At 42.2% G+C, this 14,635-nt stretch overlaps 2 protein-coding genes across 2 annotated transcripts; both read left to right on the top strand.

Moving 5' to 3' along the window:
* The first annotated feature begins 2,831 nt into the window (after positions 1–2,831).
* On the top strand, positions 2,832–5,190 carry LOC127931073 (class I histocompatibility antigen, F10 alpha chain-like). The gene is made up of 2 exons (XM_052522114.1): positions 2,832–2,957; positions 3,071–5,190. Exons 1-2 carry the CDS (start codon positions 2,900–2,902, stop codon positions 4,093–4,095), a joined length of 1,083 nt encoding a protein of 360 aa, XP_052378074.1. The 5' UTR covers positions 2,832–2,899; the 3' UTR covers positions 4,096–5,190.
* A 170-nt stretch (positions 5,191–5,360) lies between these two features.
* rgcc (regulator of cell cycle) lies at positions 5,361–12,893 on the top strand. Its single transcript, XM_052522115.1, has 5 exons — positions 5,361–5,539; positions 5,917–6,090; positions 8,851–8,961; positions 9,645–9,707; positions 12,017–12,893. The coding sequence occupies exons 1-5, from the start codon at positions 5,506–5,508 to the stop codon at positions 12,022–12,024; spliced, it is 390 nt and encodes a 129-aa protein (XP_052378075.1). The 5' UTR covers positions 5,361–5,505; the 3' UTR covers positions 12,025–12,893.
* The last annotated feature ends 1,742 nt before the right edge of the window (positions 12,894–14,635 follow it).

The following is a 14,635-nucleotide window of genomic DNA, read 5'->3' as shown; positions in this document are numbered from 1 at the left end:
CTCCATGGTTCACTGCAGTCAAATCATCCTGCTACGCCACAATGTCTGTGTCAATGACTAATTTCAGCTGTATTCCTACACATCTCAGCTTAATTAAAAATACACTCAAGAATAACGAGTATATTTATCATAGTGATTCAGGTGTAACATTAAAGCAGAATAATATGCCCCAACAACATTATACAGAAAACACTCAAATTGCTGAAATAAGTCAATGTAATCAATGATGAGAGATTAGTCAGAATAAAGTTTTCACTATATATTTTACCCCTTGGTGCTGTCATTCGGAAATATAATGTTAACGTCACTGCTGTTCAGATGACACACAGCTGTACATTTCGATGAAACAGGGTGAAGCCCCAAAATTGCCCGTGTTTCAGACATAAGGAAGTGGATGGTGGACAAAACAGAGATACTCGTTCTAGGTCCGAAGAAACAAAGAGATCTTCTGTTGGATCTGACAATTAAATCTTGCCGGTTGTATATTCGTCTCAAATAAAACTGTGAAGGGCCTCAGCTTTACTCTGGACCCTGATCTCTCTTTTGACGAAAATATCAAGAATATTTCAAGGACAGCTTTCCCCATCTTTGTAACATTGCAAAACTCTGAAACTTTTTGTCTAAAAATGATGCAGAAAATCCATGATTTTGTCACTTCTAAATTAGACATCTGAAATGCTCTAATTTCCGGCTACCCAGAGAACGCACACCCACTTCTGTTTAGCAGTTAGTGCTAAAATCACAATCCCAGTGGGTCAGAAGTTTACATACACTCAATTAGTATTTGCTAGCATTGCCTTTAAATTGCTTAACTTGGGTCCAACGTTTTGGGTAGCCTTCCACAAGCTTCCCACAATAAGTTGGGTGAATTTTGGCCCATTCCTCCAGACAGAGTTGAACTGAGTCAGGTTTGTAGGCCTCCTTGCTCGCACACCCCTTTTCAGTTCTGCTCACAAATTTGTGTTTTGTGATGGTCACTCCAATACCTTGACATTGTTGTCCTTAAGTTATTTTGCCACAATTTTGGAAGTATGCTTGGGGTCATTGTACATTTGGACGACCCATTTGCGACCAAGTTTTAACTTCCTGACTGATTGAGATGTTGCTTCATTATATCCACATAATTTTCTGCCTCATGATTCCATCTATTTTGCGAAGTTCACCAGTCCCTCCTGCAGCAAAGCACCCCCACAACATGATGTTGCCACCCCCGTGCTTCACGGTTGGGATGGAGTTCTTCAGCTTGCAAGCCTCCCCCTTTTTCCTCCAAACATAACGATGGTCATTATGGCCAAACAGTTCTATTTTTGTTTCATCAGACCAGAGGACATTTCTCCAAAAAGTATGATTTTTGTCCCCATGTGCAGTTGCAAACCGTAGTCTGGCTTTTTTTATGGCGGTTTTGGAGCAGTGGCTTCTTTCTTGCTGAGCGGCCTTTCAGGTTATGTCGATAAAGGACTTGTTTTACTGTGGATATAGATACTTTTGAACCTGTTTCCTCCAGCATCTTCACACGGTCCTTTGCTATTGTTCTGGGATTGATTTGCAATTTTCGCACCAAAGTATGTTCATCTCTAGGAGACAGAACGCGTCTCCTTCCTAAGCCATATGATGGCTGCGTGGTCCCATGGTGTTTCTACTTGCGTACTATTGTTTGTACAGATGAACGTGGTACCTTCAGGCGTTTGAGAATTGCTCCCAAGGATGAACCAGACTTGTGGAGGTCTACAATGTTTTTTCTGAGGTCTTGGCTGATTTCTTTTGATTTTCCCATGATGTCAAGCAAAAAGGCACTGAGTTTGAAGGTAGGCCTTGAAATACATCTACAGGTACACCTCCAACTGACTCAAATGATGTCAAGAAGCTTCTAAAGCCATGAAATAATTTTCTGGAATTATCCAAGCTGTTTAAAGGCACAGTCAACTTAGTGTATGCAAACTTCTGACCCACTGGAATTGTGATACAGTGAATTATAAGTGAAGTAATCTGTCTGTGAACAATTGTTGGAAAAATTACTTGTGTCATGCACAAAGTAGTTGTCCTAACTGACTTGCCAAAACTATAGTTGGTTAACAAGAAAGTTATGGAGTGGTTGAAAAACGAGTTTTAATCACTCCAACCTAAGTGCATGTAAACTTCCTACTTCAACTGTACATTATCCATGTCGTTGTTCAGCCACGACTCAGAGAAACATATTACAGTTGTTCAGGTCCCGTTGATAGGATAGTCTCGAACGGAGCTCCTCCAGATTGTTCTCCAGTGATTGTACATTCGCCAATAGAGTGGAGGGTAGAGGCAGATTATTTATTAACTAAAGGTTATTTTGTCAGGGTGCCCACACGTCGGCCTCTCTTGCGACCGTATTTTCAGAAATGGACCAGCCCATCTAGCATTTGCCCGAAATGCCAGATGGCAGTCTGCCCCTCGTCAGCTTGGAGATGACAGGGAGTTACTATAGCACAGCTGTCTAGTTTTCATGGCTTGGGCTCTGGACACAAGGCCAGATTGTGACATAATTTCCTTAGGCAAGCTCTCAGAAATCATTTGACATGAAATGGAAATAGGATCAAATCAAACCGTGATACAACACATAAGAAACCACAAGGGAGAGTTTTTGTCAAATGAGAGCCTAATTTAACAGAAGAATAGCTTGGCACACACAAAATACTTTAATAGGCAGACCGAACATGTTTCTTCTCCTACATTATCATCATTGAAATCCCGAATTCTGTTTGAGAAACAGTTTATTGCAGGTTTTTCCAAGGACAGCATATACTAGGCGTTTGCCAAGAAAGTGAAAGTCGGTAAGGCTTAGTGAAAGTGAAAGTGTGCCAAATTATTTGAGAGCTGCCCTAGAAGCATATGAGCGTACAGAAAAATATTGAACACATTCAGAACCATGGTAAAACTGTGTTTCTTTTGGCTTTTTCTTTCATTATACACCATCATAAACGCAGGTAAGAGGAACTTTTCAGTCTCTGTCATATGTCATTTAGTATTGATTCTAGGAGCTTTTCAGGCATTGTAAAAAATATTCACTGATCTTGTTTTCACCTTCACTCACATTCAGGATCTCATTCTCTGTTGGCATTCGCAACTTGTATCTCAGGAGACGCACCTTTCCCTGAGTGTAGTGTTGTGTTGATGCAGGATGACATTCAAGTTGGCTACTTTGACTCCAACACGGAGCAGTTTATTCACAAGGGACCTTACGCCCCAGACGAAACAGAGGTTGACGTAGCCCAAGATGCAGCTAATGTGTTTGGACACATGTTCCTCAGCATGAAAAGGCGACTGTCAGACCTGAGGTATCGCTTTAATTCCACAGGGAATATAGATGTTCAGCAGAGAATGGCTGGCTGTGAGATGTTGGATACTGGTGAACCAGGCCTTATTCTGTCCACAGATGCTTTCAATGGAATTTTAGCTGATTTAATATATTACAACATGACACATTATTCATACAATTCCGGAAACCTACTGTCGCCATGGAGTGAGGTGCATCAAACATATGCAAAATGGCGTTATCAGACCATTTACCTACCCATTTGCATAAAAACATTGAAGAAATTTCTGGAGAGATTGAAGAACTTTGTGATGCGTAAAGTGCGTCCCAGAGTCAGGCTCACACAGAAAGCCATGTCTGGAGGAGCCCGTGTGAGCTGTCTGGCGTTTGGTTTTTACCCCCGCCACATCAATCTGACCCTGCTGAGAGACGGCCAGCCAATAGTAGAACAGGACATGACTGGGGGCCAGTTGCTGCCCAATGGAGACGGGACCTACCAGCTGAGAAAGAGTCTGGAGGTCAACACAGAGGAGCTGAGAGAGAGACACAACTACACCTGCACCACCTCCCACCTCAGTCTGGACAACAAGCTGGATGTCAGCTGGATACCTGAGTCTGGGATCGACAGAGTGGGTCTTTATGTCAAGTCAGGTCCACTGGGCATGGTGGCCATAATTATTCTACTCAGTATTTTCGTTTGTGTATGGAGGAGAAATGCGGCTGGCTCCCAGACATTGTCACAGCTCTCCAATGCTAATGATGCCCAAGTGGCTGAGCAAATGAGCCTATCTTCACATTCTGAGACCTGATATATTTGCTGCTGCCACTCATGCAAAGACTTCAAAGTGAAAAGCCAATACAACGAAGGCTGATCTAAATTATACAGTATATAGCCTAATAAAGACACATATTTTTATGATGCAGTGGTGTATAAGCAATCCGAAAATGTGTACTGACAGTGCTATGACGTATGTATTGATTTGATATGTAAAAAAGTGTTTTGTACTGCATTAAAGATCCGTAAAAAAAATCAGCATGATTTAAGTACAAATGAGGAGCAGGAAATCTTACCCTAGAACAAAAACAGAATATCAGAAATACTGTTTATCCTGCTTATCACACCGTATTTCACAGCAGATACCATAGGATATGAATATTCGGTCAGATTCTTGATGTACTGTATTTTATTAGAGAGGCAGCAGACATCAGCCAGCTCCAGGGGCTGCAACTCTACTTCACACCACATGGTGTTGCTCCAAATTAAAATTAGCCCTCTACCAGAAACTCAATTAGGTTGCCGGAATAATGTGTAATTCCAGTTCCCAGTCCATTCTCACATAGACTACACAAAGATATTGAAAGGGGATATCGCACAGAGACAGTAGTCTATTTTATGAATACATTTCATGCTATGATAGGCTACAAGATTAAACTTTTTTTTTAAACTTATGAATGAGACTATTAACAATTCTTGAATAAGATCGGCATTGTCCACATTTCAAATAATACATAGTTAAATACATTGTTAATTAGTTTAATTAGTTAACAATGTTTTACCACATTCTGTTCAAAAACTGCCCAGTGATAGAAGACGGAAATATCAGGGTCAGGGATATAAATAAAACGTTAAAGTATTACACGTACTGTGTGCCCGGTAAGCGTTACATCTCTGACCGCTTAGAGACACACACAAGTTGTTTACAAACACATAGCTACCGGGGATGACGCCAGCCAGCGGAGCATCATCCTAGGAATAGAAAACGGTCAATGATAGGCCTTTACCGTAAAATCAAGCACAGTGCGTTTTCTCAATTCAATTCAAGGTGCTTTATTGACATGGGAAACATATGTTAACATTGCCAAAGCAAGTGAAGTAGATAATATACAAAAGTGAAATAAACAATAAAAATGATCAAACATTACACTCACAGAAATTCCAAAAGAATAAGAATTTTTCTCTCCCTTTCCCGATCTGTCCCTCCTCTCTCTCTCTCCCGCCTCCTCCGAGTCACCGCCCCGGCTGTGGGACGGGGAGACTTTAAAACCAGTCTTTGAGACGCCGGACACTGTCAGAGGGACAGCGCTTTGCTTTAGCAGACTAGTAGCCGACAGAGCGCGCAGAGTGCAAACACGTTGTTATTGGAGATACCCGCGGAGTTTACTTCGTGCCGAACAAGTTCATTATACTGGATACTTTTGAGATTCACAAGACACGAAAAATGAAGTCTCCAAAGTTGAAGTCTCAAGGCAAATGTAAGTTAGACCATCTCATTTGTTGTTCTGTCGACTTCCACTGGACAATGCACTGAACAACTGACCAGGCATGGCGTTATTGGACCTTTCAGAAAGGGAGCCATGAAGTTGTGAAACCGTGCAAGTGTGGTTCATATTCAACAGCTGTTACAATGTAACATTGTTTCAATTTAACATGTGTGTTGTACATATTTCAATGACACAAAAACAGACTATCGATGGGTTGCATGGGATAGGCTAAATTAATAGAGAGCTATTTATTTTATTAAGTGAAATGAAGTAAAAATATATATATATTTTGATTGAGAATGGTTGTGGGATAGGCATACCAGTCCAGTCAGTATAGTAACACATGCTTATCCCCTCCGTTATTTCAGCTAAATTCCTTGAGGAGGATGATCTGTCTGACGTGCTGTGTGAGTTCGACGCGGTGATCGAGGATTTCACTTCCCCGATGGAGAAGAGACACTTCCAGTACGACGAGCACCTGAAGACCGTGAAGAGACGGAGCAGTGCCAGCGTCAGTGACAGTGGCATCAGCGACTCAGAAAGTAAGTGAACCTTGCACGCACAGACACACACTAACACACACACAGTTGTCCTAATACCCGAAAGACAGTGTAGCAATTGTGCTGGAATGCCTGCAACAGGGTTTGAACCAACGACCTCGCAGCTACAACAGAGGCTACAATTACATAGTCTACAGGGCGGCAACAGTAGCAGTACACACATTCTCAAGTAGTGACAGTACCAGTATCAGTAGCCTAGATATGTTACTGTTTGCACTTTGAGGCTCACAATTCCTTTTACTCCATATAGTGCCTGACATAATTGCCATTCGTGCTAGATTATACATTGTCATGTGTTCCACAAGTGCTCTTCCCGGTCTGCTGAAAACCTATAGCAGGCGGACACAGACACACACACTCCCTGATAAGCATCAATGTTTGACTTGGAACTGGAAACCATCAATTTCTCAGACAGACCATGCCTCGGTGGATGCCTCTGTCTCTGGAAATGCTTTCTCTAACCCTAACCCTAACCATCCTCACTCAGTGCAACTGAATGAGTGGTCTCTCTCTCCCTCTTTCTCTCTCACTCTCTCTCTCTCTCGCTCTGTCGCTCTCTCTCTCTCTCTCTCTCTCGCTTTCTCGCTCTCTCTTCCCAGATCAGAGTATCTGCCAGCCTCTCCTCATGTTCAGAATGCCTTCTCACTAACCTACATCACAGACTGACAGTTCTGCTATTGTTGCCCACTCTGGGGTGCAGCTCTCTTTCAGCCATGCATCCATCCATCAGTCCTTACACACAATAGCTCTCCCCTGCATGAGACAGGTCACTCGTCAATGGACTACCATGGAGAGGACAGGACCCACAAAGGAATCCTGGACCTAACGTTTTCACACTCGTCTGTAGATAACATGTTCTGGTAACCCTTCACATTAGGTTCCTCTGAAAATCTGTGTACAGTAGTTATGCTATAGTTATTCTGTAATTACTCAAGTAAAAACGTTAAATTAACCTATTATTACGTAGTCTTTTAGTTGTTACTAAAACAGGTCAATGAAATAGTAACTCCCTCTGTGAATGCCAGGCCCCGGTCTTAAACACGCAAAACTGGACACTACCCTTCCTAACTCGTCCTGAGGACGTGAAGTTTGTCGCACACTCTACAGAGCACCATGAAGTTATCCTTTCACCTCTTCCCACAGAAATCCCAACCCACTCACATGTGGTTGGGAAATTAAATCAATGTTAACTTGGGGAGCGGGAGCATATTTCTGTCTATGTGTAACTGTGTGAGGTTATCACATTTGGGTTAGGGCCCGAGGCATAGCACAGACACACACACAGACACACACACACACACACACACACACACACACACACACACACACACACACACACACACACACACACACACACACACACACACACACACACACACACACACACACACACACACACTAACACACACACACACACACACACACACACACACACAAAACACCCCGTATGGTAATGCACAGCTTGACGTCTGGGAGACTTCATAGCTGCTTATGACAATGAAATCTAAGAGCGTACAGGCTATCACAGAGACATGGCTGGCTTGGAATATGGGGGCTTGTGTGCCAAATATGCAGCAGTAGCTCAATCTAAATCCAAGATCTCTGGACCTAGATCAAGGTTTTGTGTGTGTGTGTGTGTGTGTGTGTGTGTGTGTGTGTGTGTGTGTGTGTGTGTGTGTGTGTGTGTGTGTGTGTGTGTGTGTGTGTGTGTGTGTGTGTGTGTGTGTGTGTGTGTGTGTGCGTACTTGAATGTGGTGCTGAGAGGTGGAGGTCAGGGGTTACTCTAGGTATGTGCTGTACATCAGAGCCACTCTGTCAGGGTCCAGTGGAACTCTTGAGAGAGAGAGAGAGAGAGAGAGAGATTTTGAGGTTTGCAGGTTAAGCTGCTTATGCTATAGTAGTTAGCCTCATACTCCTAGTCAGACCTGTCAAGAGTGTTAATACAAGGATTAAGTAGCAGACCAGCAGACCTCAATCTAAGCAGGAGTTGAGAAAGGGGTTCCATTACCTTTGAATTGGAGACAGCACAGGGAAGTAGATTCATTTCTGTTGAAAATTACCACAGTAAAACAACTTGTTTTTGGGACGTCCATCCATCTCCAGTACCCACCCTGACTTTATAACATACTTTATAGTCGGACAAAACTCAGCTGTGTAGAATTGAAATGAATTCCACGGTACTGCCCATTTCTATACTGTACGGAGGAGAAACAACTGTTCTCTTACTCTCTCCTTCTCCCAACACCATTCCTTTCCTGGAAAAAAACAAACAGTGATACAGATCTGTCGTGTTCTGTGGCCGGCTGAAATATCTACTGGCGGAATCAAAGTGCTCATTATGTCACTTATGCAATCACACAGCCAACGCTTTGACCACATAGAGCCTGACTTACCCCGTTTTACCACTGTGGGGGAATGCAGGAGTGAGGGTGGTAGTGTGTGTGTGTGTGTGTGTGTGTGTGTGTGTGTGTGTGTGTGTGTGTGTGTGTGTGTGTGTGTGTGTGTGTGTGTGTGTGTGTGTGTGTGTGTGTGTGTGTGTGTGTGTGTGTGTGTGTGTGTGTGTGTGTGTGTGTGTGTGTGTGTGTGTGTGTGTGTGTGTGTGTGTGTGTGTGTGCAAAACATATGGATGTGGCAATAGGCCCTACAGCTGCTACGGGCATACAGAAAGGTGATCAGTCTTTTAATCTCTCCCTTTCTCTCTCGCTCTCTCCCCCTCTCTCTTCCTCTCTTTCTCTCTCTCAGGCGCTGGGTCGCTCAACAGGAACAGCTTCAGTTTCAGTGATGAGAGACTGAACTCTCCCAATGTCTTTTCTCCCTCTCCCACCTCCCCCCCACCTCTCACATCACCCAGAGGTGAGCCTCGACACACACACGTATGCACGCACACACACTCGCACACACAAAAATGCAAGCGTGCACACACACAACCGTCAGCATTCTCATCTTTACACACACACGTCATTCTGCCTCAACTTTTCTATACTGTATGCAAAGTCTTGTCCCAGTTTGACAACAGGAGACATTTGCCAAAATGCAGCTCAGTATCACTCCTGTTTAGACAGAAGGATAGATGCAGGATTAAACATGATGTGTGTTTTAGGATAAGTAATCCTTCTCACCCCCCTAAAAGATTTAGATGCACTATTGTAAAGTGGCTTTTCCACTGGATGTCATAAGGTGAATGCACCAATTTGTAAGTCGCTCTGGATAAGAGCGTCTGCTAAATGACTTAAATGTAAATGTAAATGTAGGAGAATGTTACAATAGGCAGGCTTATTGCCTTAGGCTTAGAGCACTTCAGCTATCCTCAGCTATTCCAATACGTCACCTATTAACTAATTCGCGTTCAAGTGACTCACTCTTCTTGTTTAGTATTGTAGTAGGTATGTATATATTTGTAGTAGATAATGCCATGTAATGTTCGATTCACATAACACATGATGCATGTTCATTTGAGGTTATGCAATTGCAGGTGGACAATACAGTTCTACTCTGTTCTATTCTATCATCTGACCCTCTCTCTATGTTGTTTACAGCCAAACTGGGAGACACTAAAGAACTGGAGGACTTCATTGCTGACCTTGACAAGACGTTAGCAAGTAAGCGCTAATAGCTTACACCATTCACAGTACACTGTCAAAAGTAACTCATTAAAGACATTAGGTAATGGCAACTCAAACATCTCCAATGGTCAGTAGAACTCAAATCATAAAAGTAGTACGAACTCAGATATCAAAAATATTTGTTATCACTTCATGTTTTTGGGAACTGTTAACAAATATTAGGGAATTGAGAAAATATAACTGCATTTATTTATGTTCCGCTAATCTAGTTATTCCATTTCTAGAAGTTATTGTGATTTAACATTTAAAGTCAATATAACATTTATTCAAAACTGTAAGTTGTTCTTACTTGATTCTATTATGTTTTACGTCTTTACTTCAAATAATAAAGTAATAGTCAGACACATTGATATTTGCGTAAAAAAACACGATTTATCTGTGTTGTGCTGAGATAGAATGACTACGTTTTTGCAAGTTATGAATACTTCATAGTGCCCCACGGCTTTGTTTTTAGAGGATTTATTATACTTGTACACAATGCTGTAGGCACGTTCGAAGAAAAATATATATATTTCTAGTATATAGTATTAAGCAGTTTTTTTGTGCTATGAGATGTAATTGATCATGATGAACAGATATCAAAGCCGTCGGACAAATTGAGGTTCGATAATGAGACAAGCCATTCCCACCATTAACGAGGTCATGTGCGCCGGTCTTAATGACAGAGGCGAATGCATCATCCTGTAATGCTTACAGCTCTATATCCAGTTGCTTCTCTGAGTACTTGTGCTCCACAATGCTCGCTAAGGTGGGTTAAAATGACAAATCATCAGATACATAAAGCAATGTTAAACATTAAGACACAATCACTGAAAATGACTAATCAGAACTACTTACGACTTAACCTTGAAAATGATTGGAATGAAGGTTAATCATTGAAGTAAAAGAGACCCTACATTTGAATGTTGACTACAACAAATACTCATGTTCAAGTAACTTCAAGCGTTCTAGTTCAGAATACATAACACCATTTAATGCCAACAAGCTCATAAAACACAAAACAGTTAAGTATTTACAACTTAAAAAGATAACAATATGGGCGGTGATGATGTGACTTTATTACGTTAAGTATTGAACACTGAAACACTTTGAGTTGGTTTTAGGCAACGGGTTTCCACAAAACAAAAATGTAAGAACAATTATTTTTTAAATATATTTATATATTTTTTTACAATTTACTCAGTCAAGGGTGTGTGTTCTCTATGCTAACTATGTTAGATATGCTAACCACCACATGATTGTCACGCCTTGCTGTTTTTCCGAAACAATAAGCTCTTAGCTGTCAGCTCTAAACAGGGTTGGGGGATGGGGATGTATGAGGATGTATGAGGATGTATGGATAGACCATGTAAGGCCTCGAGGGAAAGGGAAGATATCCCTTTCAGCTATCACTCATGTCATTATGTCTTGACAGACACACACACACACACACACACACACACACACACACACACACACACACACACACACACACACACACACACACACACACACACACACACACACACACACACACACACACATACACATACACATACACATACACACGCAGCAGCCTATGTACGAATGTAACCAGAGAGAGAGCCTAGTTTATGTGGCGGGTACAGACCAACATAGCTCAGTTTATTTGTTTTGGACCAATCCTTTACTACAGTAGTCCAGGGTGTTGGAACTTGCATCAGGGCGGTTACATTGGAATGTGCCAGCGTAAAACCTGGGGTGGAATATCAACTGTAAATGTCAGCTTCGGAATTGGAATTACCAATGGAAGTGTTTCCGCTGCTTTTCTTAACAGAGAAGGCCAGGCGATTAGAGTACTGAATGTTCCTCATTCAAACCAATGGGACGGTTAGTCATTCAGTCACACCACGCGATGGGACAGCAAGTCACGTAAAGTAAAGGGACAGTCAGTTATTTGTCATTCAGGTTAAACAGAGCCTGGCATTTTTATTAGGGTCTACAGTGTTAATGATGGCTGCCAAGTAAAACTGCCCCACACCTCCAAACTAAGAATAGTGTTGGACTGCCAAGGAGCCAGAGAGGCTATTGCTAAGCACTGTGTGTGTGTGTGTGTGTGTGTGTGTGTGTGTGTGTGTGTGTGTGTGTGTGTGTGTGTGTGTGTGTGTGTGTGTGTGTGTGTGTGTGTGTGTGTGTGTGTGTGTGTGTGTGTGTGTGTGTGTGTGTGTGTGTGTGTGTGTGTGTGAATTTGTCTATCCGTCTGTCCTGAGGTACGAAGAGGAGTCTACAGTCCATAACTAATCAAACGTCTGTCTGTCTCTCCTTAGGCATGTGACACTGAGCCGAAGAGAAGTGGCAGAGACCCTTTTTTGGAGAGTAGCTATCGCGGGGAAGGGACACCCTGTCCAGCACCCCAGAACACGCACACACACACACCAGGAGTGCTGTGAACATAGCACAGTCACAGTGACCGTCAGACTTGCTGAGCAACTTCATCTCAAGTCTGTGTCCCAATATTATAAGACAGCGTCATCTCCTTGTCTCCTTTCCTTCTCGTCGTCTCATTTCCCTCATGATCTGAGCTGATTGGACGGAATAGTTTTTTCTAGGTTTGCACGGTAAGAATGGGCCAATCTGAAATGGAACCTCATGTTCTATTGCACTATATGGCATAGAGTGATATTTCGTACGCAGCCCCAGTTTATAAACTATTAGCAGTCATGGAAGAGAGGAGACTAGGGTAGGAGATTAAGAAGGAGACAAGGAAAGGAATCTTTGTAAAAGTATTGGGACACTGTTAGACAGACAAACACCATCTCACATACACCGGACAGGCTGTGCGTCCTTTATACATAACTTGAGCTGGAAGAGTATTTAAGAAATGTCTTTTTACAATATAAGTATATTTGTAATTGTATAGAGCTGGTCATTGTAAATGTATCAATACTACTTTTTTGTGAAATATATTTTTGTATCTATGTGTAAATACTAATTGTTTCAAATTCTATTGCCTTGGTATTAAAAAGTGTATGATAAGTTTAAGGTTTGGCACACGTTGACTGAAGTTGAGATGTTTGATATTTCTAACGAATGCAAACTAAAATCTGGATTAGCTCTGAAAAACTGGAATGCAACAAAATGTATTGAATGCAGCAAATATCAATTGCCTACCAGAGAATATTAAAATGAAATATTGTTTTAAAATATCTCTTTTCGTTTTTACCCCCTGCTTGCTTTATTGGTCTCCCTTTTAACAGGGCTATATTGGGGGGAGTTTGAGTGACAGCTGGTCACTGGCCACCGCCTTGGCACTGAAAGACTGTGTCCCTCTGTGTCCCTGTCTCTATGACTTCTATGAGTGGTAGTCAGTGACCTGCTGTTGGTGTCTGTGCAGCTCTGTACACAGCTCTGTGGGGCGTAGACAGACATACTGAAATAGACATTCCAATTCCCAGGGCGCTTGTGATCATTACTCAACCCTTCAGCAAAGCCAGTGGTTATGAAACTATGGCTATTTATAGACTGAGGTTGGTGAATGGCAGGTGGGGTTAGGAGGTGTCTATAAGGGATGTCCTGTTGGCCAGGGTCACAGGTCGTTGAGAAAAGACAGACTTCCCCCCAGCGGCTCCACAGTAACATTACAGCTAGCGATGATGAGAAGTTCACCTCTTTCTACTGGGATCTTTTGACTAATTTTGTTTTCATATCAAATGATTCATGAAAGACCAGAGTTAAAAAGTTTGGAGACTCTCCTCTGACTGCCATCCCTATCTGCATGTGACTGAAGCAGCCAGATACAGTGCCTTGCAAAAGTATTCGGCCCCCTTGAACTTTTCGACCTTTTGCCACATTTCAGGCTTCAAACATAAAGATATAAAACTGTATTTTTTTGTGAAGAATCAACAACAAGTGGGACACAATCATGAAGTGGAACGACATTTATTGGATATTTAAACTTTTTTAACAAATCAAAAACTGAAAAATTGGGCGTGCAAAATTATTCAGCCCCCTTAAGTTAATACTTTGTAGCGCCACCTTTTGCTGCGATTACAGCTGTAAGTCGCTTGGGGTATGTCTCTATCAGTTTTGCACATCGAGAGACTGAAATTCTTTCCCATTCCTCCTTGCAAAACAGCTCGAGCTCAGTGAGGTTGGATGGAGAGCATTTGTGAACAGCAGTTTTCAGTTCTTTCCACAGATTCTCGATTGTATTCAGGTCTGGACTTTGACTTGGCCATTCTAACACCTGGATATGTTTATTTTTGAACCATTCCATTGTAGATTTTGCTTTATGTTTTGGATCATTGTCTTGTTGGAAGACAAATCTCCGTCCCAGTCTCAGGTCTTTTGCAGACTCCATCAGGTTTTCTTCCAGAATGGTCCTGTATTTGGCTCCATCCACCTTCCCATCAATTTTAACCATCTTCCCTGTCCCTGCTGAAGAAAAGCAGGCCCAAACCATGATGCTGCCACCACCATGTTTGACAGTGGGGATGGTGTGTTCAGGGTGATGAGCTGTGTTGCTTTTACGCCAAACATAACGTTTTGCATTGTTGCCAAAAAATTCCATTTTGGTTTCATCTGACCAGAGCACCTTCCACATGTTTGGTGTGTCTCCCAGGTGGCTTGTGGCAAACGTTAAACAACACTTTTTATGGATATCTTTAAGAAATGGCTTTCTTCTTGCCACTCTTCCATAAAGGCCAGATTTGTGCAATATACGACTGATTGTTGTCCTATGGACAGAGTCTCCCACCTCAGCTGTAGATCTCTGCAGTTCATCCAGAGTGATCATGGGCCTCTTGGCTGCATCTCTGATTAGTCTTCTCCTTGTATGAGCTGAAAGTTTAGATGGCCGGCCAGGTATTGGTAGATTTGCAGTGGTCTGATACTCCTTCCATTTCAATATTATCGCTTGCACAGTGCTCCTTGGGATGTTTAAAGCT

The sequence above is a fragment of the Oncorhynchus keta genome, chromosome 7, assembly GCF_023373465.1.
Source record: "Oncorhynchus keta strain PuntledgeMale-10-30-2019 chromosome 7, Oket_V2, whole genome shotgun sequence".
In the NCBI taxonomy this organism is placed as follows: domain Eukaryota; kingdom Metazoa; phylum Chordata; class Actinopteri; order Salmoniformes; family Salmonidae; genus Oncorhynchus; species Oncorhynchus keta.
Note: the sequence above shows the minus strand (reverse complement) of the source record. Positions and strands in the feature narration are given on the sequence as shown.

What these genes read in the sequence shown, in the direction of transcription:
- rgcc (XM_052522115.1), top strand. Translation starts at nt 5,506, where the DNA reads ATGAAGTCTCCAAAGTTGAAGTCTCAAGGCAAAT. An exon ending in TGGCATCAGCGACTCAGAAA is followed by an intron (nt 6,091 to 8,850) that starts GTAAGTGAACCT and finishes TCTCTCTCTCAG; the next exon opens with GCGCTGGGTCGCTCAACAGG. An exon ending in ACCTCTCACATCACCCAGAG is followed by an intron (nt 8,962 to 9,644) that starts GTGAGCCTCGAC and finishes TGTTGTTTACAG; the next exon opens with CCAAACTGGGAGACACTAAA.
- LOC127931073 (XM_052522114.1), top strand. Translation starts at nt 2,900, where the DNA reads ATGGTAAAACTGTGTTTCTTTTGGCTTTTTCTTTCATTATACACCATC. An exon ending in ATACACCATCATAAACGCAG is followed by an intron (nt 2,958 to 3,070) that starts GTAAGAGGAACT and finishes ACTCACATTCAG; the next exon opens with GATCTCATTCTCTGTTGGCA.